The 22,593-nt window shown below is 41.6% G+C and overlaps 1 protein-coding gene across 1 annotated transcript in view; it reads right to left on the minus strand.

The window, feature by feature from the left end:
* Positions 1–18,191, minus strand: part of LOC119541675 (1-acylglycerol-3-phosphate O-acyltransferase PNPLA3-like) — a 98,049-nt gene extending 79,858 nt beyond the window's left edge. The window contains exons 1-6 of the mRNA XM_037845780.1: positions 18,007–18,191; positions 9,693–9,927; positions 8,346–8,411; positions 5,607–5,816; positions 4,570–4,630; positions 630–806 (exon numbers count right to left, since the gene is read on the minus strand). Of these exons, the coding sequence (XP_037701708.1) occupies positions 630–806; positions 4,570–4,630; positions 5,607–5,816; positions 8,346–8,411; positions 9,693–9,927; positions 18,007–18,191 (934 nt within the window). The remainder of the gene's footprint in view (positions 1–629; positions 807–4,569; positions 4,631–5,606; positions 5,817–8,345; positions 8,412–9,692; positions 9,928–18,006) is intronic.
* Positions 18,192–22,593: the final 4,402 nt, after the last annotated feature.

The following is a 22,593-nucleotide window of genomic DNA, read 5'->3' on the forward strand; positions in this document are numbered from 1 at the left end:
TTTGACAAGAGCAATCACAGACTCCAGAGGCAGGGTGCAGGATGGCATCATAGATGACATTATCCTCAGAGGGAAGAAGTTCCACATCTTGCATATGTGGCCACCCGTGTCTTTCATTGCTTCACTCAGTGCTGAATAAGAAAATTGTATAACTCTATGTAAGAGATATCTCCCACCAGGGTAAAAACCAAACACTTTTACCTAGTAGTGCTTGAAATTTCTATGGAATAGTCCTTGCAACCTGATATGGGAATTAAGTTGTATCCCCCCTCAAGTCTTGTTGAAATACTGACTCCAGCACTGTGGATGTGAAGATGCTGTTATCAATCAAGATGCCCAGATCAAATGAAGGTGATTTTAACCCAATGAGGCTGAAGTTCTTATGAGCCAAGGAGACCCACCAGGTAGGACAACTGTGCTGGTATATAATGACCACCCTGAGCTCAGCCTGTGCCTGTGAGAAGTGGTGGCCCCATGATCACCTTGTCCCTGGTCACTTTTCCCCATTTCTTCTCAACTAGGCCACATCACCTTCCTCCACAACACACAGGAAAGAAACCCTTTTCTCCTCCAAATGTCCACAGAAAACAACTTCCTTCACCTGTCCCCACCCCCTGAATAGTTGCTACCTTTAGCAAGCTTGGGAGAGAGTGTCTCCATCAGCTCAGCTCTGTTGGTTTTCATCTCAAAAGCAGCTGCCTCCCAGGGAGCCTCCAGGCTCATGTTTTCCCCACGGGGAGCACTGACCTCAGACTTTCTCTCTTCAGAGGGTAAATTCAGGCTTGGCCCTGGCCTGGTGCAGATACCTATGAAGAGCAAAAAGCATGGGACAAGCCCATCAGGATAATTTGGGAAACAGACTGTTACTTACCTACTTATGCACCCCCTGAGCTAGAGCATAGGAAAGCAAACACATGGAAACTGCAGTCCTTTTCTTAGCTGAAATTCAAGGAGGGGCAGGCATTTATAATGAGGAGAAAGTAGTGAGGGTCTTTGACGCTAGAAAGATGTGAGTTCAGCTCTTGGCTCCCCCACTCACCACCTCTATGAGCTCAATATCCACACCTGGATTCATGCAGTTGAAAGATAAGGGTTATAATTAATTTCTAATAACTGACCCACTGGTTAAGATGTCCCAGGCCCTGAGCTAGGAACATCATAGTCTTGATAGTAGCCATTTGACTGCTATCATTACATTGTCTCCATTTATCAGCTGAGGACTCAAAAACACAGAGATTAAGGGACTTACTCAATGCCACACAGCTAATGTGTGGCAGAGCCAGAAAATGAACCCAAGACTGATATCCAAGGTGGCACACTTTTCCATCACACTGCCTTGCCTGTGTCACCTACTGATGAAATAAATGGAGAACTAAGTAAGGGGAGGTGTGCAGGTCAGGCACTGTCCTAGATGCTGGGACCCCATATCCAACACTGGGAAGTGGTCCCTGATAGGTAGTTAGAGATGCCCAGGGATGCACCTGCCAACACTCCATCCCAGCCTCAGGGTAAAAAGACCAGACCAGGGGCTGCTCCTGAATGCCCACACCTTGCACCTCAAGTTACACCTCATGTGTATGCTTCACTCTAGATGTTTCTGGGCCTCTGTTAATCATACTCCACATCCTCTCTGACATCACTTTCCCTCAGATATATTTTAAATACTCCATTCCTGCTGCAGAGCAACAGGAAGGCCAGCCTGCTCAGGAATCTTGCTCTGATCATTATAAACAAATGCAGCCCAGATGCTATGTGTGCTTGGACTCCACCTGTCACCAAAATTATTAGGAATTGCTTATACTTCCTTTCTTCCAAACAGCCCTTGTTGTGATGTGGATGCCAAGGCCCAGGGAGGGAAAAGTTTCTCTAAAGTCATCAAGTTGGGAAATAGCAGAACTGAAACCAAAAATTATGCCCACTAAGTCCACTTGTGCGGTACCATGAATTTCATATCCAGCCCTGATTGCCTTCCCATACTCCAGACCCCAATACCTGTCAGGAAGGGATGCCCCTGGGGCACCTCTCTCCCTGTGTGTCCTACACAGAACACACCAGGTCTTTTTGCAAATCTGTTCCCTTCTGAAGACCTACAGCTGCTGGATCCAGAAGCAAGCCTCTACCCCCAACAATTTCATCAATAGATCAATCCATAACCTTGTTTTATCTGTGGTTTTCTTTAAAGACTATTTAATACATGTTGTCAATTTGCTAACATTGAGGTCACAGCCAACTGCACAAGAACTCAAGCCTGAAGAAGGCTGATCTAACACATGTATTTTTGTCTTAAGGCCCATCACAGTCTCCTTACCCTCAGTATTCTAGACTGCTCTTCAACACTACAATTGGGGGCCATTTTAAACAGTGAAATCTCCAAAAATAAGCACAAAAAATGCAACAGCCATGGCATTAAATAGACTGTGAAAAGGACACTTGCTCTTGGCAGTATGAGCTGAGAAGGATAAGTGACACTTGCCCTGACCTCAGTTGGGAACATGCACATCAGACCACTCAAATCTTCCAACCCTTTTCCATGCATGACCTCTAAAGTGTTGCTAGTACTGCTCTTGTGGTCAGCAGTACAATTTAGTGAGTAGGTGAATTTGCAAACACAGAATCTGCAGAGAATGCAAATTGTATATATGTCCTTTTCACCCTACTGCCTCCTTTATGTTGGTCAAAAACTAACCCAGGGGACTGGTAAAGCAACCAAGAATCTAAACAACTCTTAGTATTCAAGAAAAGTAGCTCCAAAGACACCTAATATTTAATTCCACTCTAGTGCCTCTCGAGCCTGAAAGAGCTGGGATGACTCAAAGTTGCCATGTTGCCCCGGGTAGAACTAGTTTTCCAGCTGTGACCCCAACCTGGATGGTGATGACCATTCTGATTACATCATTTTGGCAACAGAATTGAACTCAGTTCAATTTCATTCCCTGTTAAATGAAATATTCACTATGGTTCAAGTAGAAGAGCAAAAGAATCATGAAAACCTGCAAGCAAGGTGAAATCACTGCCCTCCCCCCTATGTGGAATCTGACACCCAGGGGAGTGAATCTCTCTGGCAATGTGGAATATGACTCCCGGGGAGGAATGTAGACCCAGCATCATGGGATGGAGAACATCTTCTTGGCCAAAACAGGGATGTGAAAGGAAATGGAACACACTTCAGTGGCAGAGAGATTCCAAAAGGAGCTGAGAGGTCACTCTGGTGGGCATTCTTATGCACAATATAGACAACCTTTTTTAGGTTCTATTGAATTGGAATAGCTAGCAGTAAATACCTGGAACTATCAAACTACAACTCAGAACCCATGAATCTTGAAGATGATTGTATAAAAATGTGGCTTATAAAGGGTAACAATGTGACTGGGAAAGCCATATGGACCACACTCCCCTTTGTCTAGTTTATGGATGGAAGAGTAGAAAAATGGGGGAAGGGAAAAAAAAGGCACCCAGTGTTCTTTTTTACTTTAATTGTTCTTTTTCACTTTAATTTTTATTCTTATTATTTTTGTGTGCATAGTAATGAAAATGTCAAAAATTAATTTTGGTGATGAATGCACAACTATATAATGGTACTATAAACAATTGAATGCATGCTTATTTTGTATGATTGCATGGTATGTGAATATATCTCAATAAAAATGAATTTAAAAAAAAACCTGCAGACAATATGACTCCCAGGGATGAATCTGGACCTGGCATTGTGCGATTGAGAATATCTTCTTGACCAAAAGGGGAATGCAAAATGAGATGAAATAGTTTCAGTGGCTGAGAAATTTCAAATGGAGTTGAGAGATCACTCTGGTGGACATTCTTATGCACTATATAGATAATACCTCTTAGGTTTTAATGGTATTAGAATAGCTAGAAGTAAATACCTGAAACTATCAAATTCCAACCCAGTAGTCTGGACTCCTGAAGACAATTGTATAATAATGTAGATTACAAGGGGTGACAGTGCAATTGTGAAAACCTTGTGAATCACACTCCCTTTATCTAGTGTATGGATGGATGAGTGGGAAAATGGGGACAAAAACTGCATGAAAAATAGAGTGGGATGGGGGGGAAAGTTTGGGGTTCTTTTTTACTTTTATTTTTTATTCTTATTCTGATTCTTTCTGATGTAAGTAAAATGTTCAGAAATAGATTGTGGTGATGAATGCCAAACTATATGATCATACTGTGTACAGTTGATTGTATACCATGGATGATTGCATGGTATGTGAATATATTTCAATAAAACTGAATTTAATTTAAAAAAAACCTGCAGATAAGGGGACCCTGTGGGAAGTGGAAGAGCCCTGGGCTCATAAGTTTCTGGGGTAAATACCAACCCTGCCCCTCAGTGCCATGTGGTCCTTGGTAAACTCTCCATGCTTCTGTTTCCTCATCTATCAAGTGGAATAAGATTTACTATCTCATTTAGCAAATGCATGGATTGAGCAAGAGTGGCACAAAAGAGCTGAGTTCTGGTAGATGTAACTGAGGTTCAATCTTCTGTTTCCAAAGACCACCAACAAGAGAGCCTGCTAAAGTGGCTCATCTGACCTCTCACCCTATACTTACCCTGCTCTTCCAAGAATCTAAGGGCATCCAAATATACTTGGAGGCATGTATCTCTAAGTACCTGGGAGCAAATCAAATAAAGTAATTGCACAGAAGAATCTGTTAAGTGCCATTTATTAAACATCACTTCAACACTGCAGAGATGCAGTGCAGGACCCTTCAATTTCTGAGCCCTTCTGAGTGCCTATCAGGTTCTCAGTGAAGCTGAACAGAGGGCTTTGGGCTCCTGGGAGACAACATTTCCTCTAAACTGTGGGATGTGGTACAGATGTCACCTCCTGAATCGAGCCTATGGTGAAAGCTCAGACAGGACAGGTGCTTGTTTTTCAGGGATCCCTTTGTCCCTGGAACAAGCCTCCCTTCTGACACATGTCAGACCCTGTCCTAGGTATCACCAGTCCAACAGCAGCTGCCTCTTCTGCTAACTGTATGACCCTCCCCTGCTCCATGCAGACAGGAATAGCAACTGTGGGGTGAGGTCCAATTAATAACTGTCTTATAAACCACACAAGAAAACCAGTTCTTTTGGACAGTCTTCCCTCCCTCTGGTGGTGTCAGCTGTTGGTGGTATGCAAAGTATTGCATAACCCTCTTTATTTCCCAGAGGACCAACTGTCTGTGGACACAGTCTACACCTTGCTTTATTATCTGGGTGGAAGGCAGGCTCAAACAAAAATGATCCAAAGTGGTTAAACCACTGAATTCTGTGGTTCTTAACAATGGCCACAAATAATAATATTCTTGTAACTTAAGAAAAAGATTAAAATTCTTAGGCTTCAATGCTGGCCAATTACATCACAGACACTAAGAGTGAGGTCTGAGCTTCAGTTGGGTTTTAATGTTCCCAATGGACAGCAGGGTTGAGAATCTGTGAGCTTCTGCTACAAGCTACTTGTTTTTCACTTCATCTTTTCAATGACTATTTCTGTTATTTGTATATAGAAAAAATGGGTATCTCCTGGCAGACAGGAAAGCAAAATAACTGTGCACACACACAGATGCTCACACCACACACAACTCTTTCATGCACCACTCACCTTGTGATCTGCAGGGAAGAATGTTCTGAACAAAAGGTAGGCATTTTCTGGGCAGAGACACAGACTTAGCTTGCTGAAGTTCACATGAAGAAAGTTTGTGGACTTGACCTTGGGGCAGATGTCATGCTTCCCACAGAAGGGGGACACAATGATGGTTGTTTGGGCATCAGTGAAGGGCACATTGTCAGACAGACATCCATCCATGTATTGCTGTTAAGGAAGGAAATCAGGACAAATATTGCTGGATGTTTTGTGCAAGAGTTTCATGTGTTTTCTTGACTATAGGTAGAGGCTTCTCAGAGTTACAAGCAGGGTGATGCAGTGGGAGACCAGGGGCTTCAGAATCACACTTAATCAATCTTTCAATAAATCCTTACTGAGTATTACCATGCCAGGCATCCAGGGCAGCCTTGAGCTGTTGTGTAGTTTGTTCAGTGCACAAAGGTGCTTGGCCAAGAGGCAAGATGGAGGCTGGAGGCACCCACCATCTGCTAGCCAAGTCCTATGTTAGGTGGGTGCCCACACAAGTGGTTTTTATAATGTGCATAAAGTTAGCATGTAAATGAGGGGCCCTGTAGAAATTGGGGGGAGAGTTGATGGAGAGCAGACCACTTCCCTGGAAGGGACAGGTAGTCATGGGTTCAAAAGCAAACCTCCTTGGTGCTTTGGAAAACTTGGACAGGATAATTAATTAGGGTCTTTTCCCTCCATACCTTGAAAATGCAGATAATTGTCTCCTTGAGAGACATTGAGAATTAAATTAAACAACAAACCTACAGCCCAGACTGCCTGCAGAAGATGTCCTTTTATCCTCCACCTTCAAAAAGTCGCATTTTGCACAAATCATGCTGAAGATGTCTTTTCCTTCATCTATATAGTAAACATTCTTATGGTTCACAGCCAAACTGGGACAGACCAGTGTTGGTAAAATTTGGATAGTGTTTCCATTTGTGGAATTGGTGTCTGTAATGATTCTCAAATCCCAACAAGCCCACCTAATTGTTAGTATGCCCACAGAAGAATGATTTCAAAACACTAAAAACGGAACATGTTCTACCTTCCAAGTGGGGAAATTTTATGGCAGAGCTTCACTAAAAACATGTCCAGAAAAGAGCTAGCTATGATTGGTCATGCTCTGGCCATTAATGGAAACTTCTTTTGAGTCCAAAAATTATCAGATAGGTACACAGTAACACCTTCAAAATCATAGCCACACAATTTCTACAGATGATGGAGGAAGGCTTCAAAATCTAACTGCTATAAAGGAACTTGGAACTAAATGTAAGAAATCTCTATTAAGACAGAGGGAGGAGAAGACCATATGGACTCTTTTTCATTTAGGGGATATCCCAAAATCTAATTGTTTCTGCACCACATAAAATTTTTCCTTCCATTTGGAAGTTTTCACCACTAATGTTTTGAGTTTCCTCAAAGGACTCTCAAGAATGACCTGTTGTACTTTTCAGGAGGGCTTAAGTGAGCATATTGAATGGGTGATTGTGTATCAGCTATGGCCAGAGTGGCCTGTGGGAGGGGAAAGGTAATAACATCATAACCTGCATTACCAAACACTTATATGTGCCTGGCTCTGTGCAAAGCACTTTATCTGCCTTATCACATTCAATTCTAAAACAATTCCATGATATTGTGCTACTATAAATCCACATCTTACAAGTCAATCTCAGAAAGGTTAAGACACTTGTCCCAAGCGGCCCATCTCATAAGTGGGAGAGCAGGAATCCAGTTCTAGGTTTTTGTGTCATGAAGAGGCTGTGAAGGTTTGGGATGGCCACATCCTCGTGTTAGACCTGGGTTTCCTCCCTGCAAACAAGGTTGGCAGTGCATCTGGGCTATGAGTGAAGCTCTGAGAGTGTAAATAAATGCCTCCATTCTGCAGACATATGGCCTATACCTGTATTAATCTGTGAACTGAGAGGGCCTCTAAAGTGATTTCCTGATCCAAGACAGTGGGATTTCATGAACTTCCTCCCTAGAACAGGGTTAACAGGGCTTATTAATCTTGGCACTATGGCCATTTGGGTCATATAAGCCTGTGGTGTGGGCTGTCCTGTGCCCTGCAGAATGTTAAGCAGCATCCCCAGCCTCTATCCTCTAGATGCTAGTAGCAGTTGCCCAGCTATGACAATCCAGTGGTGATGAAAGTGGTACTGGGGATTCAGAATCATCTCCTCTTGACAACCACTGCCTAGAGGAATGCTTTCATGTAGCCTAGCACAGACCCAAAGCCTAGCCCAAAACCCAGAGATTGACTGAATACCTGCTTCCTTGTCCCCACAATGGCCCAGGAATCAGCCAGTGTTATCTACTCATTGAATCAAATCCCAATACTACTAGCAGCTTCTGATCAAAACCTTCAGTTGAAAAGCACAGAGTCAGACCCTGAAGTGACTCAAACTCTCAACAAGGAAGAATAGCAAGAACTGAGCACTGGGCAGTCAGGGGCCACCAGCAGGAGGCTGCTGGTTACACTGATGCTTACTTCTGGAGGAGATAAAAACATCCATGTGCAGCCCCTGGAAGAAGGGACTGTGCCTGGGCCAGGCCATGCCATTGCAACAACAGGAGAGAAACCATGCTTTGGGCATTCAGTTGGGGTGGAGAAGGGGAAGGAAGCTCTGATCCTAGTGTCTTGCAGGAAGGAGCTGTGCAATCACATCTTTAAAGGTAATCCCAAGGACCCTGAAGTCAGCACTAGCAACCCCTGAAAGGGAGACTTACCACACCTCTGAAGGTTGGAGGAATTAAGACACTGTAGAAGGGGACAAAGCAGGAACAAACTAAGACCTGTGAAGACAAAAGGGTGTGACTCCACCATCCAAAAAAGAGTCTGCCTGCCTTTTATTTCCCTGGGCCTCTCATAAGCCTTATCCAAACAAGCAGCCGAAAAAGCTAAAAATTCTCTAGGCACAGAGGAGGTGCTTTGGTCAGTGGCTTGAATGAATGATGAACCAATGTAAGACTTGGATTTCAGGTCCATGTGTTTTCTCTAGAGTGTAAAGTCCTTAACAACAGTGTTATGCTGGCCTTAAACTTCCAGCCTCTGTTCCCCACAAGGAGGCATGCTGGCCACTGGAGACAGGACAAAGTTACTGGCCCACTGACAAATTCAGAAGGGGCTAGACTGAAGGCTTCTCAAGTTCTGATATTCATCAAAGCATCTGGAGAGCTTGCCAACACCCAGACTCTGGGCTCCACCCTGAGATGGATTGCCAGGGAGATTCATTCCCTTGGGTGTCTGATCCCACGTAGGGGGGAGGGCAGTGATTTCACCTTTCAAGTTGGCTTAGCTAGAGAGAGAGGGCCACATCTGAGCAACAAAGAGGCATTTGGGAGGAGGCTCTTAGATTTTGATTCAGTGGTTCTGAGGCAGTTTCCAGTGAGTGTGGATCTCTAAGAACTCCCAAGTGATGCTGCTGCTTCCTCTCCAAGAACCAGACTTTGAGTCATACTGTGATGGAGAGAATTAAGGAAAATGGGGCACTCATTCATTGATAGCTACTCATATGGGAATGCACAAGTGATGGCTGCCTAGCAAAAGTTTCTGCAAACAAGAGAGGATGAAACAGAGCAGCTGGGCTGCTTGTTCCATGGGCAAGTTTTCTGTCTTATACAGTCCTGTGTTAAGCATCAGCCAAATTAAATGGTAATTTGATATGCAGGTTATCTTCTCTGTGCTGGGCCCTGGGGACAGAGGCAAATAAGATATGCTCCCACACTTGTGGGCCTTGCTCTAGAAGGCCTCCTCATGATGGAGCAGGTGTAGAACATGTCAGGGTGAGGGACACACTCTGAAAAGTTTCCCTGGAGGAGGTGGTCACAAGCCGAGTCCTGAAGACTGGGCAGGGATTATTTGAAACTGAAACTGTCCTGTATTATTCAGGGTTAAATGATGCTACTACCTGAGGCACACAGAGTCTACACTGCTCTGGATCACACACCAAATCAGCATCATATGCAGAGAAGTTCATTAGCATCTCATGAGACAGGGCAGGAATCCTAGAACACCCCACTCTGTGTTCCTTCCAAAACTAAACTTGACAACACCCAGCAAAGTAAACAGCTTACATCCACAAGTTCATCTTTGGACTGAAAATCAGACACCAGAACGTTTTCCCAGTCAGACAATCTGGTGAGTGAGGTGCACAGTTTCCCGGAGACAAGCTGGTGGACATTGTCTGGGAGGTGTTCCAGGAGATACTCTCTACAGTATTTTTTTATGGATAAAGATGGGTGGAAGATGCTAAGTTTTCTTTTCCTGGTTCTCTGGGCTAGGTTGGTCAGCATGCATATAGTAGATTCCGGTGGTGGGAGACAAACATAGAGAAGAATGTACCACATTGGAGACATGATATGCTTTATGCCAAGGCCAGATGAAGCCAAACATTGAGGAGACTGACAGGCTTTCTCTCAACCTTCATTGTTGAACACAGTCACCAGTAGCCAGATGTGGCTAATGAACCCTGGTTTAGTGTATAGACCAAACTTAGATGTTTAAAATAGGCACCTAATTTCAAAAGCTTGGCCAAATATCATGAGGGAGACATAAAACATCCCCTGCAAAAATCTCCCTCAGTATCCACTTGCTTGGCACTTTGGAGGATTATAGAGACTGGAGAAGTATGCCCCAAAGTCTGAATCAAAAAGGAGAAATGCAATCTCCATGATCAGATATGAGGCATCCTGCCCAATATGCCAGTTCAAGCATGACCCTCATTGGTCCTGCACAGCTTGGGAGTCTTTCAGAGGCAGCACAGCCAGGTTCTTTCTACCACAGGTGCAGAATATACAGTCACTCACAGCAGTGAGTTGGAACCCCATGGAATCCAGGCATAGGGACCCAAGTCTGCAGAGACCCAGGTGGCAACATAACCAGCTAAGGAGTTCTGTGTTGGACAATGAAGGTGGAGACAAAGGCTGTCACTTTCCTCAATGTTTGGCTTCATCTGGGAAACAAAAAGCATTTTAAAAAGGAAACTGCAGCAGAACTCTTGGAAAGAGGAGTGCACAGTGACTGCAGACTCTGGTTAAATACCTTAATTTTTTTGATTGACCCACCTTTCTGGATTGACCATTCCTGAGTTCCCAAGGCAGGATACCCTAACAGAGAAGAAACCACAGGTAGAAAAGTCTTAAAGGAAAACAAAACTCTGGGAGATGTGACCTAATTCCTGTACAATGGGACATGTACCAGAATTAAAAATTGTTAGGAAAAGAGGCCACTGAATAGGGAAAGAATTTAAGCAAATCATATAACTTGGGAGAAAATTATGTAAAAAAAAATCATCAGAACATATCATGCTTCCTGGAGAAGGAAGGGAGGAAAGCAATCTTTCTCCTGGACATGAAACAATAGCATAAAAAGATGATTTTTTTTAAATCTTCATTTTATTGAGATATATTCACATACCACACAGTCATACAAAACAAACCGTACATTCGATTGTTCACAGTACCATTACATAGTTGTACATTCATCACCTAAATCAATCCCTGACACCTTCACTACCACACACACAAAAATAACAAGAATAATAATTAAAGTGAAAGAGAGCAATTAAAGTAAAAAAGAACACTGGGTACCTTTGTCTGTTTGTTTGTTTCCTTCCCCTATTTTTCTACTCATCCATCCATAAACTAGACAAAGGGGAGAGTGGTCCTTATGGCTTTCCCAATCCCATTGTCACCCCTCATAAGCTACATTTTTATACAATTGTCTTCAAGATTCATGGGTTCTGGGTTGTAGTTTGATAGTTTCAGGTATGTACCACTAGCTACCCCAATTCTTTAGAACCTAAAAAGGGTTGTCTAAAGTGTGCATAAGAGTGCCCACCGGAGTGACCTCTCAGCTCCTTTTGGAATCTCTCTGCCACTGAATCTTATTTCATTTCTTTTCACATCCCCTTTTGGTCAAGAAGATGTTCTCCATCCCATGATGCTGGGTCTACATTCCTCCCCAGGAGTCCTAGTCCAAGTTGCCAGGGAGATTCATTCCCTTGGGTGTCTGATACCACGTAGGGGGGAGGGCAGTGATTTCACCTTTCAAGTTGGCTTAGCTAGAGAGAGAGGGCCACATCTGAGCAACAAAGAGGCATTTGGGAGGAGGCTCTTAGGCATGATTATAGGGAGGCCTAGCCTCTCCTTTGCAGCAACAGTCTTCCCAAGGGTAAATCCTGTGGTAGAGGGCTCAACCCATCAAACCACCAGTCTCCTATGACTGTGGTCATGTTAGCAACCATCGAGGTGGGGTAGGCCAATACCCCTGCATAAAAGATGAATTTTAAACGTTGTACCAAATATCCACAGCAAGGTTAAGATGAAGAAGACCTGAGAAAATGTGAACAATTTAACAGGTGCTTCTCAAAAAGTCCAGAATAAGATGGACCAGTCTTCAGAGAAGAGCCTTAACACAAAGGCAATCACCAATAAAATACTAGAGAAAGGGGATAAATTGACCTTCAGATTTAACACATCAAAATAATCAGGTTCCAAGACTTCAGCAAAAAATTATAAGCCATTCTAAGAAACAGGAATATATGGCTCAGGCAAAGGGACAAATGAAAACTTCAGAAGAGACACTGTACTTGGAAGAACTAATCAAACAAGTTCAGACAGATCCCCTAAATCAGTTTAAGAAGATGAAGGAAAATATGTATATGCAACTAAAGGATATTAAGAAGACAATGAGTAAGCATAAAGAAGAATTTGAAAGTTTAAAATGGAACATAAGTGAAATTATAGGGATGAATGACACCATAATGGAGATTAAAAATACACTAGAGGCATCCAACAGAAGATTTGAACAGGCAGAAGAAAGTATCAGTGAGCTAGAAGACAGGAAAATCACCACCATACAGTCAGAGGAGCAGACAGAAAAAAGAATAAAAAACTTGAGCAATGTCTCAGGGATTTGAAGCACAAAAACATTGTGTTATGTGTGTCCCAGAAGGAGAAGAGAAGGGGAAAAGAGATAAAGACTATTTCAGGAAATGATGAGTGAAAATTCTGTAACTTTAATGAGAGAACTAAATATACAAGTCCAAGAAGCACAACATGCTCCAAACAGGATAAATCCTAATAGACCTACTCTATTTGTCGTATACAAGGGATCATCAATAAGACCAAGTGCCTATTTCTCAGAAACTATGGAGGCAAGAAGGCAATGTATGATATATTTAGGGTACTTAAAGAGAAAAATTGAAAGGTAAAAATTCTTTATGTGACAAAATTGTCCTCCAAAAATGAAAGTTAAAAAAATTCCCAGATAAATAGAAAGAGTCAGATCAGTAACAAAAGACCTGCCCTACAAGAATTACTAATAAAAGTACCACAGATTGAAAGAAAAGAAAGGAGATAATGGCATGGGGTAGTGTGAAGAAATGTGCTCTTCAGTAAGGGTAACTTAAAGGGTAAATGCAAAACCCGGTACTACTCTATCCTTAATGTATAACCCTGCTGTTTAATTCCTATAAGAGTAAGAATACAACTGATTGAGAAAAAGGCATATTTCCTGATAAAGGACATGCAAACTACAGAGAGGTAATGTGGAAGAAAAACAACATATAGAGGGGAAACAGATGGGTATGGGAGCAGAGAATGTGTATGCTCTCCAAACTAAATTGGCATCTTTTAAAATTAGTAGCTTATAGATGTAGGCTGTACAATATAAACCCCAGGGTAACCACATAGAAAGTATTTTTAAAATACACAGAACCAGAAATGAAAAAGAAATCAGTCAGATACATCACATTAGATCAACTCTACAGAAAATGAGGCTGCAATAACAGAATGAAGAGATGCAGAAGATAAGACATATAAAAAACCAAAGGATAAAATGGCAGAAGTAAGTAGTGCCTTTATGGTAATAACCCTGAATGTTAATGGATTAATCTTGCCAAGCAAATGACATAGATTGGCACAACGAATAAAAAAAACAATGGCCCAACTATATGTTGTTTACAAGAGACTCATCTTAGAAAGAAAGACACAACTCAGTTGAAAGTGAAAGGATGGAAAAAAATATTCCATGTAAACAGTATGAAAGGAAGAGCTGGGGTAGGTCTACTAATATCAGACAAAATAGACTTTAAATCAGAATCTGTTAGACAAAGAAGGACATGATGTATTAACAAAAGGGAAAATCTACTAAGAAGAAATAACGGTCATAAATATTTATGCACCTAACCATATTGCCCCAAAATTCATGAGAAAAACCCTTGCAAAATTGAAGAGAGAAATAGACAACCTCTAAAAGAAAACTTGGAGACTTCAGTACAATTTTCACAACAATAGCCATTGAGACAGATGATCAATTATGAAAAAGAGAACTTTAAAAATATGATAAATAAACCAGTCCTAACAGTCACATAAGGAATATGGTACCCCTAAACACCAGGATATACAATTTTCTCCATTGCACATGGATCATTCTCCAGGTCAGACCACATATTGGTCACAAAACACAGCTCAATAAACTTAAAAATATTGAAAATATACACAGCATCTTCTCTGATCATAGTGGAATGGAATTGGAAATCAATAACAGGCAGGCACCTGGAAAATCTACAAATAAATGGAAGTTAAAGAACACACTCTAAAAATCAATGGGTCAAAGAAGAAATTATAAAGGAAAGCAGTAAATATCTTAAGTCCAATAAAAACAGTAACACAAGATATCACCACTTATAGGGCGTAGCAAAGGCCATGCAAGAGATTGAAATTTAGAGCCCTAAACACATACATTTAAAAAGACAATACAGCAAAAATTAAAGACATAACTGCACACCTGGAGGAAATAGAAAAAGAACAGTAAACTTAATCCAAAGCAAGCAAAATGAAAGAAATAACAAAGATTGGAGCAGAAATAAATGAAATTGAGTATTTTAAAACAATAGAGACCATTAACAAAACTAAATGTTGGTTTTGAAAAGATCAATAAAATTGACAAACAGTCAGTCTACATAGACAAAAAGATATAAGACACTAATATAATCATAAATGAGATGGGGAACATTACTACTGACCCAATGGGAATAGAAAGGATCATAAGAGGATACTATGAACAATTGTAAGCCAACAAGTTAGACAACCTAGATGAAATGAACAAATTCTGAAAAACACACAAACAACCTACACTGACTTGAGAAGAAATAGAAGACTTCTACAGAAAAACAACAATTTAATGGATTGAATCAGTCATCAAAAGCCACCCAACAAACCAAAGCCCAGGACCGGATGGCTTCACAGGTGAATTCTACCAAGCATTCCAAAAATAAATTTCTGAAAAAATTTGACAGGGGGAAACACTACCTAACTCATTCTATAGGCCAATATCACCTTAATACCAAAGCCAGATAAAGATAAACTACAAGAAAAGGAAATTAGAGACCAAATAAAGAAACAAGAATCCTCTATATAATAGTTGCAAATCAAATCCAACAGCACATTAAAAGAATTATAGAACATGTTCAAATGGGTTTTATCCAAGGTATGCTAGAGTTGTTCAGCATAATAAATCAATTAATGTGATACACTACATTAAGAGAACAACCAGGGGAAAATGCTCAATCATCTCAATTGATGCAGAAAAGGCACATGACAAAATCCAGCATCCTTTCTTGATTAAAAATACTTAGTAAAATAGGCATAGAAGGAAATTTCCTCAACCTGATAAGGAGAATATATGAAAAATCGACAGCTAACATTTTACTCAATGGCGAAAGACAGAAAGTTTTCCCTCTAAGATAGCAAATGAGACAAGGATGCTGTCTGTCACCACTGTTAATCAACATCTTACTGGAAGTTCCAGCCAGAGCAACAACAGAAGAAAAAAAAAAGCATCCGGATTGGAAAGGAAGAATTATAGCTTTCACTCTTTGCAGATGACATGATACTATATATAGTAAGTTTTGAAAAATCTACAGCAGAGCTACTAGAGCTTACAAATGAATTCAGCAAAGTATCAGCCTTTGAGGTCAACACACAAAAACCAATAGTGTTTCTAGACTCATAATGAGAGCTCTGAGGAGGAAATCAAGAACATAATTCCATTTAGAGTAGAAACTGAAAGAATCAAATGACTACCAATAAATTTAACCAAGGATGTTAAAGACACGCACATAGAAAATTGCAAAATATTGCTAAAAAATAATCAAGGAAGACCTAAATAACTGGAAGGACATTCCACATTCATGGATTGGAAGACTGGAAATCATTAAGATGTCCAATTCTACCCAAAATTATTTACTCATTCATCTCAATCTGAATCAAATTCTAGCAGCCTACATTGCAGAAGCAGAAAAGCCAATTTTCAGATTTGTTTGGAAGGGCAAGGTAACTCAAGAAGCCAAAATTATATTGAAAAAGGAAAAAAAAAAAACAAAACTGGAGAACTCACACTTCCTGAATTTAATTCTTATTGTACTTAAAGCTTATCATATTTATTATTTTATATTTATTATATTTTGGATTTATTGGGTGAAACAAAATATACTATCAATATTACTTTCACTGGTAACTTTTAGTCTTTTACTTTTGTCAGTGTGGCCACTAGAAAATGTACAGTTATCCATGTGGCCTGCACTGTATTTCTATTAGACAGGGCTACTCTAGCTCTTCCTACAGGAATAAGCCCCCATTTCCAGGGGTCCAAGTATGCTGACCCCATCCCCATTGTCCACAAGACAGACGGCAGGAACTCATTGGCACCAGAGCTTCAATTAGCACTGCAGGGTGCAGGAGAAAGAAGGCAGGCTTGGACCTGAGTTAGAATCCCCATTCCATCAGCTTATTAGCTAAGAGGCTTCAGCAAGTGACATCACTATCTTTCTTAGCCTCTTCATTAAAGATGACTTAAAGACACCCTCTTTAATATGGTGATGATATTTATCTACTGTTTGAGGTCAGAAAGGATTAGATAAGATGCTGTCTGTAAGATGCTTGATGCAGAAGGGGTTTCCCATGAATAACTGGTGCTAACCACAAGCCTCTGATGCCAGAACCAGCAGCCTGTCAAGTGGCCAAGGGGCACATGTTCAGCCTCCCTCTGATCTCCCTTGCTGGCCTGGCCCTGTCTGCCTGGTCTGCAGGGCCCCTCTCCAAGCTTGAGACCTGGCCAGCCATAAATCCTGGACTGCAGCAAGACAGAGTTCACCTCCTCCCAAGCTTCCCCCTGGCCCTGCCAGTCACAGCTCCAGCCCACAATTCCTCTGTCCCCCTGCACTGGAGGGGACCCTAGGACCAGCCAGCCCACATGGCAGGGGATTCCTGGCAATTGGGAGCAAAGTCTCTCCCTGTTGGCTGTGCCTTCCTCCACCACAGCAGTCACCAGGCAGAGTAAAGAGCAAATTGTTAAGGAAACCCAGGTAAAGTTGGGCTAATAAAGGGCATTATTTTCCTGTCAGAGGACCTTTAGGTGACAACAGCTTCACCCTGAAACTGGTCCCAGGCTCTACCCTCTGGTCATTGGACAGGCTGATAACACATCTGCACATGTTTGCTTGGGGGGAGTGGGGGAATGGGAGGTGGGATTCCCCTAGAGCTGTGGGTCAGCCAGGCACAAACCCCACACCCAGGTCAGTGGAGATGAAAGGAGACAATGGGGGATGTCCAGGACCCACCAGGTCCCAGGAAGGGTCCTGCATAATGTTGAAGGAGAGAGAGGCGATGAGTTTCTCTCCCACCACCCCACCTTCTCCACCAAGCACAACACCCCGGTGGTCACGACCCGAAATCAGTTCTGTCCTGGAAGACACCCAAGGATGGCCCACTCCCAGCAGCTGCTGGGCTCCCAGATGCCTCGTCGCGATGACCGCGTGTAGCCCAGGGAAGAGTGAGTTATCTAACTTTTTCTTTTTCTTGATTGTTTTGGCCATTTGGGGTCCCTTGCAATTCCTTATGAATTTGGGGATAAAACCTCATCAGATTTTCTCCTATTCCATAGTTATCTTTTCACTTTCTTCTAATGTCGTTTAATGTAAAAACATTACAATTTTGATGAAGTCCCATTTCATACCTGGACCGGCCCCAACCTCCACCCCGGGGCCCCACCGCTTCCCCCTATGGCACCGGGAGGACCCTGGTTTCGGTCCGGGGTGGGGTCGGGGGTTAAAGCGTGAGCGTCCGGGATTCGACAAGGCCCAGCTCTGGCTGGTTTCGCTCACGGTTCCGCGCCCGGAAAAACTGACCCCCAGGAGCGCCCTTCCCCAGGCGGGTGACAGAGCGCCCCGCGCGAGGCGAGAGGGCGCCGCGGAGGATGCATCTGTCCGGGAGGAGCAGCCCCGGGAGCCCCCGCTGTGTCCTCCTCCAACCCCTGCCCCACGGGGCGCCCCAGTCCCGGGAGAGCCCCCTCCCCTGGGAGACTCGGAGGCGGCCGAGCGCACCCAGTGGGATCCCGGCGAGGAAGGCGGCACAGTGCACCGCCCCTGCAGAGGCGCCAAAGAACATGCGGGCGTCGCGGAGGAGGTGCGGGACGCGCTCGCTCAGGCAGTGGGTCACCCCGACGTGGTAGAAGCCCACGAAGCCGCAGCCCGCGAAGGACAGGCTCCAGCCGCGCTCGGGGTCGTCCATGACGGCGGCAGTCGGTCCCGGGGTCACGGCCGCTGCTGCTCTACAGGTGTGCTCTGAGCCCCGCATCCCCACTGCGGCCCAGAAATTCTGGGGCTGAGACCCGCCCCGGCTGGCCCCTCCCCGCCCCTAACCCCATGCAGATGAGCGCCAGGCCCCGCCCCTAAGTCGGGAGTGTTTCTCTAACTCCAAGGGGAAGGTCCTGGAAAGAAATGCTTTCCTTTTCATTTCCTAAATCAGGAAGGAAGTCTTATTGGCTCCGCTGGGTTCTTAGCGTGCCTTGGACACTTAATCTCCCTGAAGCAGGCACCGGTATCTAAATAGAGTTTAAAGTCTTTGCTTTGCTTGTTTATAATTTGCTGTATGATAGTCTCGGATTCATGGCAAGTGGTAAGGCTTTTTCATTTATGACAGTGACAGGATATTTCCACATTAGTGATTCACTTATAAGCAGATGCCTACACGCCACTCTTTCGTATTCATAGTGGCTATTAGTATATCAACTTTAGGGAAATGTCTATTCAAATCCTTGGCCCATTTTTCAATTTATTTGTCTTTTTGTTGTTGAGTTGTAGGAGTTCTTTATATATTCTGGACATTAAAACCTCATCAGATTTTCTCCTATTCCATAGTTATCTTTTCACTTTCTTCTAATGTCGTTTAATGTAAAAACATTACAATTTTGATGAAGTCCCATTTATCTATTTTTTTCTTTTGTTGCTGGTACTTTTTGGAAAGGGTTTTATATTAATAATTCTTATATCTAGGTGTTTGGGCCATTTTGAATTAATTTTTGTATATGGTAAGATGTAAGGGTCCACATTCATTCTTTTGCCTGTGGGTTTCTAGAATCCCCAGCACCATTTGTTGAACAGACTATTCTTTCCCCCATTGAATGGACATGGTACCCTTGTTGAAAATCAATGGGCCATATATATGTGGCTTCTTTGTACTCTTAATTCTGTTCCACTGGTCTATATGTCTTTCCTTATATTGATCTCCCACTGCTTTAATTGCTGTAGCTTTTTAGTAAGTTTTGAAATAAAGAAGAGTGAGTTATCTAACTTTTTCTTTTTCTTGATTGTTTTGGCCATTTGGGGTCCCTTGCAATTCCTTATGAATTTGGGGATAAGCTTTCCCATTTCTAGAAAAAAAGAAGAAAAGTAAAAGGATGTGGAATTTTGATACGGATGGCATTGAATTTGTAGATTGCTTTAGGCAAAATTGATATATGAACTATGCTAAGTCTTCCAATCCATGAACACAGTATGTTTTTTCCATTTATTTAGGTCTTTTTAAATTTCTTTCAGCAATATTTTATAATTTTCACTATACAATTCTTTTTTTAGTCCTCCTCAGATATTTCCTACTTTCCCTTTTGATTTCTACTTTCACCAATTGTTTGTTTAATAGTGTGTTTTTAATTTTCACATATTTGAGCACTTTACATTTTCCTCTGTTGATTTCTAACTTTATTCCATTGTGATCTGAGAAGATACTTTTTATGAGTTCAGTATTTTAAAATTTATTAAGATGTGATTTGTGGTCTAACATATGGTCTATCTTGGAAAATGTTGCATATTCAACCTCAGAAGTATGTGTAATGTGTTGTTGGGCAGAGTGTTCTATCTATGTCCATTAGGTCTAATTGGTTTATAGTGATGTTCAAGTCCTCTCCTTTTTTATCATCTACAGGATGTTTTATCACCTACTGAAATGGGTGTATTGACATTTCCAACTATTATAGAACTTTCTATTCATATCACTGCTGTCAATTTTTGCTTCATATATTTGGGGCTCTCTTGTGAAGTGCAAATATGTTTATAATCATTGTATCTTCTCTCTGACTTGAACCTTTAATCAATATGCGATATCCTTCTTTATCTCTTGTAATCTTTTTTCTCTTAGTGTCTATTTTGTCTGAGAATAATGTAACCAGTGTGTCTCTCTTTTGATTACTGTTTGCATAGAATATCTTTTTCCACCTTTTACTTTCAACCTCTTTGTTTCTTTCTGCCTAAAGTGAATCTCTTGTAGACACCATATAGATAGCTCATGCCTTTTCATCCAGTCTGCTAATAGGTGCCTTTTAATACACAGTTCAATGCATGGACATTTAAGAGAAGAAAGAATTTCCTTTTGCCATTTAGCTATTCATTTTCTCTATGTCTTTTATGTTTTTTGTTCCTCAATTACTCTGTTACTGCCTTTTTGGTATTTAGTTGCTTTTTTGTAGTGTACTATTTTGGTTCTCTTCTTCCTTCCTTTTCTTTATATTTTTTAGTTATTTTCTTAGTAGTTCTCTTTGTAAATAAAATAGACACCTCAAACTAAAAACTTACGTTGATAGTACCAACCTAGTTTTGGTTGTATTCAAATTTTCTATTCCTATATATCTCTGTCCCTCCCCAACTATATTGGTAGTGTCTCAGAGTAAATATTTATACATTAACTGCCCATTCACACAGATCTATAATGTTTTTTTGTTTTACATATTTTCCTGTTAAATTATACTTGGGGAAAACAAATGTATAATAATACAGGATTTTATATTTACCCATGTAGTTACCTTTATCAGTGTTCTTTATTTCTTCTTATGGGTTCAAGTTACTGTCTCATGACATTTTGTTTCAGCCTGAAGGACTCCCTTTCACATTTCTTATAGGACAGTTCTTCTGGCAATGAACTCTTTCAACTTTATTTACTTATAAATATCTAAATTTCTCCTTTATTTTTAAAAGATAATTTGCCAGATGTAGAACTCTTGGCTAACAGTTCTTTTATCTGAGGATTTAAATATTGCATCCCAATGTCTTTTGGCCTTCATGGTTTCTGTTGATAAATCTGCTATCAATAATATTTAGGATCTCTTGTATGTGACAAGTTATTTCTCTCTTGCTGCTTTCAGAATCCTCAATTTGCTTTGGATTTTGACAATTATGCTATAATATGTCTTGGTTCAGATCTCTCAGCATCTATTCTGCTTGGAGTTGATTGAAATACTGGATGTGTATGTTAAAGTCTTTCATCAGATTTGGAAGCTTTTGGCCATTATTTCTGAAAGTGATTCATCTGTACGTTTTTCTCCCTCTTGTCCTTCTGGAACTCCAATGGTGTTTAAGTTGCTAGGCTTAATGCTGTCTCAAAGGTCCCTCAGGCTCTGTTCAATTTCTTCATTATTTATTCATTCTGTTCCTCACACTAGATCATTTCCATTGTCAAAAATCTCCAGTCAGATCCAACCTGAAGCCTTCCCTGTCTTCCATTATAAACCTTTAACCCTCCTCTGCCTGCCTTTGAGTTTCTGCCAAATGCCAGAGAAGGTGGTTTGCTTCATTGTACTGAATAAATAGCCTTTGTTTGTTTGCATTTGCCGTGTTTGATGATTAGGTTCATATATCAGCTTGGCAAGGTTATGGTGTCCAGTTGTTTGGTCACATACTGGCCTTGTTATTGCTGTAGGGGTAATTCATAGTTGTGATTAGCATCTATTATGAGCAAAAATATACTCTCAATATGGGGGTGGGCCTCATCCAATCAGTTGTAGGTCTTAAGAGCTAGAATTATGGGTTCCAAGGATCTCAGGGAAAGTTTGCCTGAAGATCACACCCCCCCCCCCACTCCTTCCTCAGATTGCAGACTAAGAAATTTAGACAAGATTTCTACATCACTCTTACTAAAATTTCTTGCTTTTGGTCTGCTCTATGGACTTTGGACTTTTCAAACCCTATAATTGTTGGAGATAATTCCTGACTATATATCTCATACATGTATATCCACATATATATAATATGTGTATATTCATGTGCACACACACATCTCTATGTGTATTCTGTGGGTTCAGTTTCACTGGAGATCCCTGACTGATACAGGTGTTCTCCACTTATATCCACAGTTATCTAGAGATTCCAGTGAGATCTGCTCATAGGACCTGCCACCAAAGAACTCAGCCTTGCACCAGGTATGGTATTTCTGAGGCCCCATGTGCCCTGCTGTGCATGGTTGTCAAATCTGGGCCAACGTGGTGAGTCAGCACCAGGCCTGAACTCTGCTCTTTTACATGAATTCCTTCGCTGTTCATTCTATTTTTGGTACCCAGGTTTTTGTTATTATTCTCCAAGTTTTTGGCTTCCAAGGGATACCAGGGCATTCCTTTCCTGCTGTTTTTTGTGTTAGTGTTTTGTGTTCTGCTGCCTAAAATTGCTGATTATGTTAGTAAGGAGAATCATAGGGGAGCACACACACCCAGGCCCTCTAAGCCTGTTGTTTGAACTGACCTCACAGACCAGTAAGTCTGCAGTTCTCAAAAGACCAAAGTCCACTTGACAAACTTTGTTGTTGGTCACCAAAAAAACCTGTTGAGGATCTTCCTTGGTCTAAATTTTTTGTTCTGAGTGCTTGGCTT

Source organism: Choloepus didactylus, chromosome 8 (assembly GCF_015220235.1).
Source record: "Choloepus didactylus isolate mChoDid1 chromosome 8, mChoDid1.pri, whole genome shotgun sequence".
NCBI lineage: Eukaryota > Metazoa > Chordata > Mammalia > Pilosa > Megalonychidae > Choloepus > Choloepus didactylus.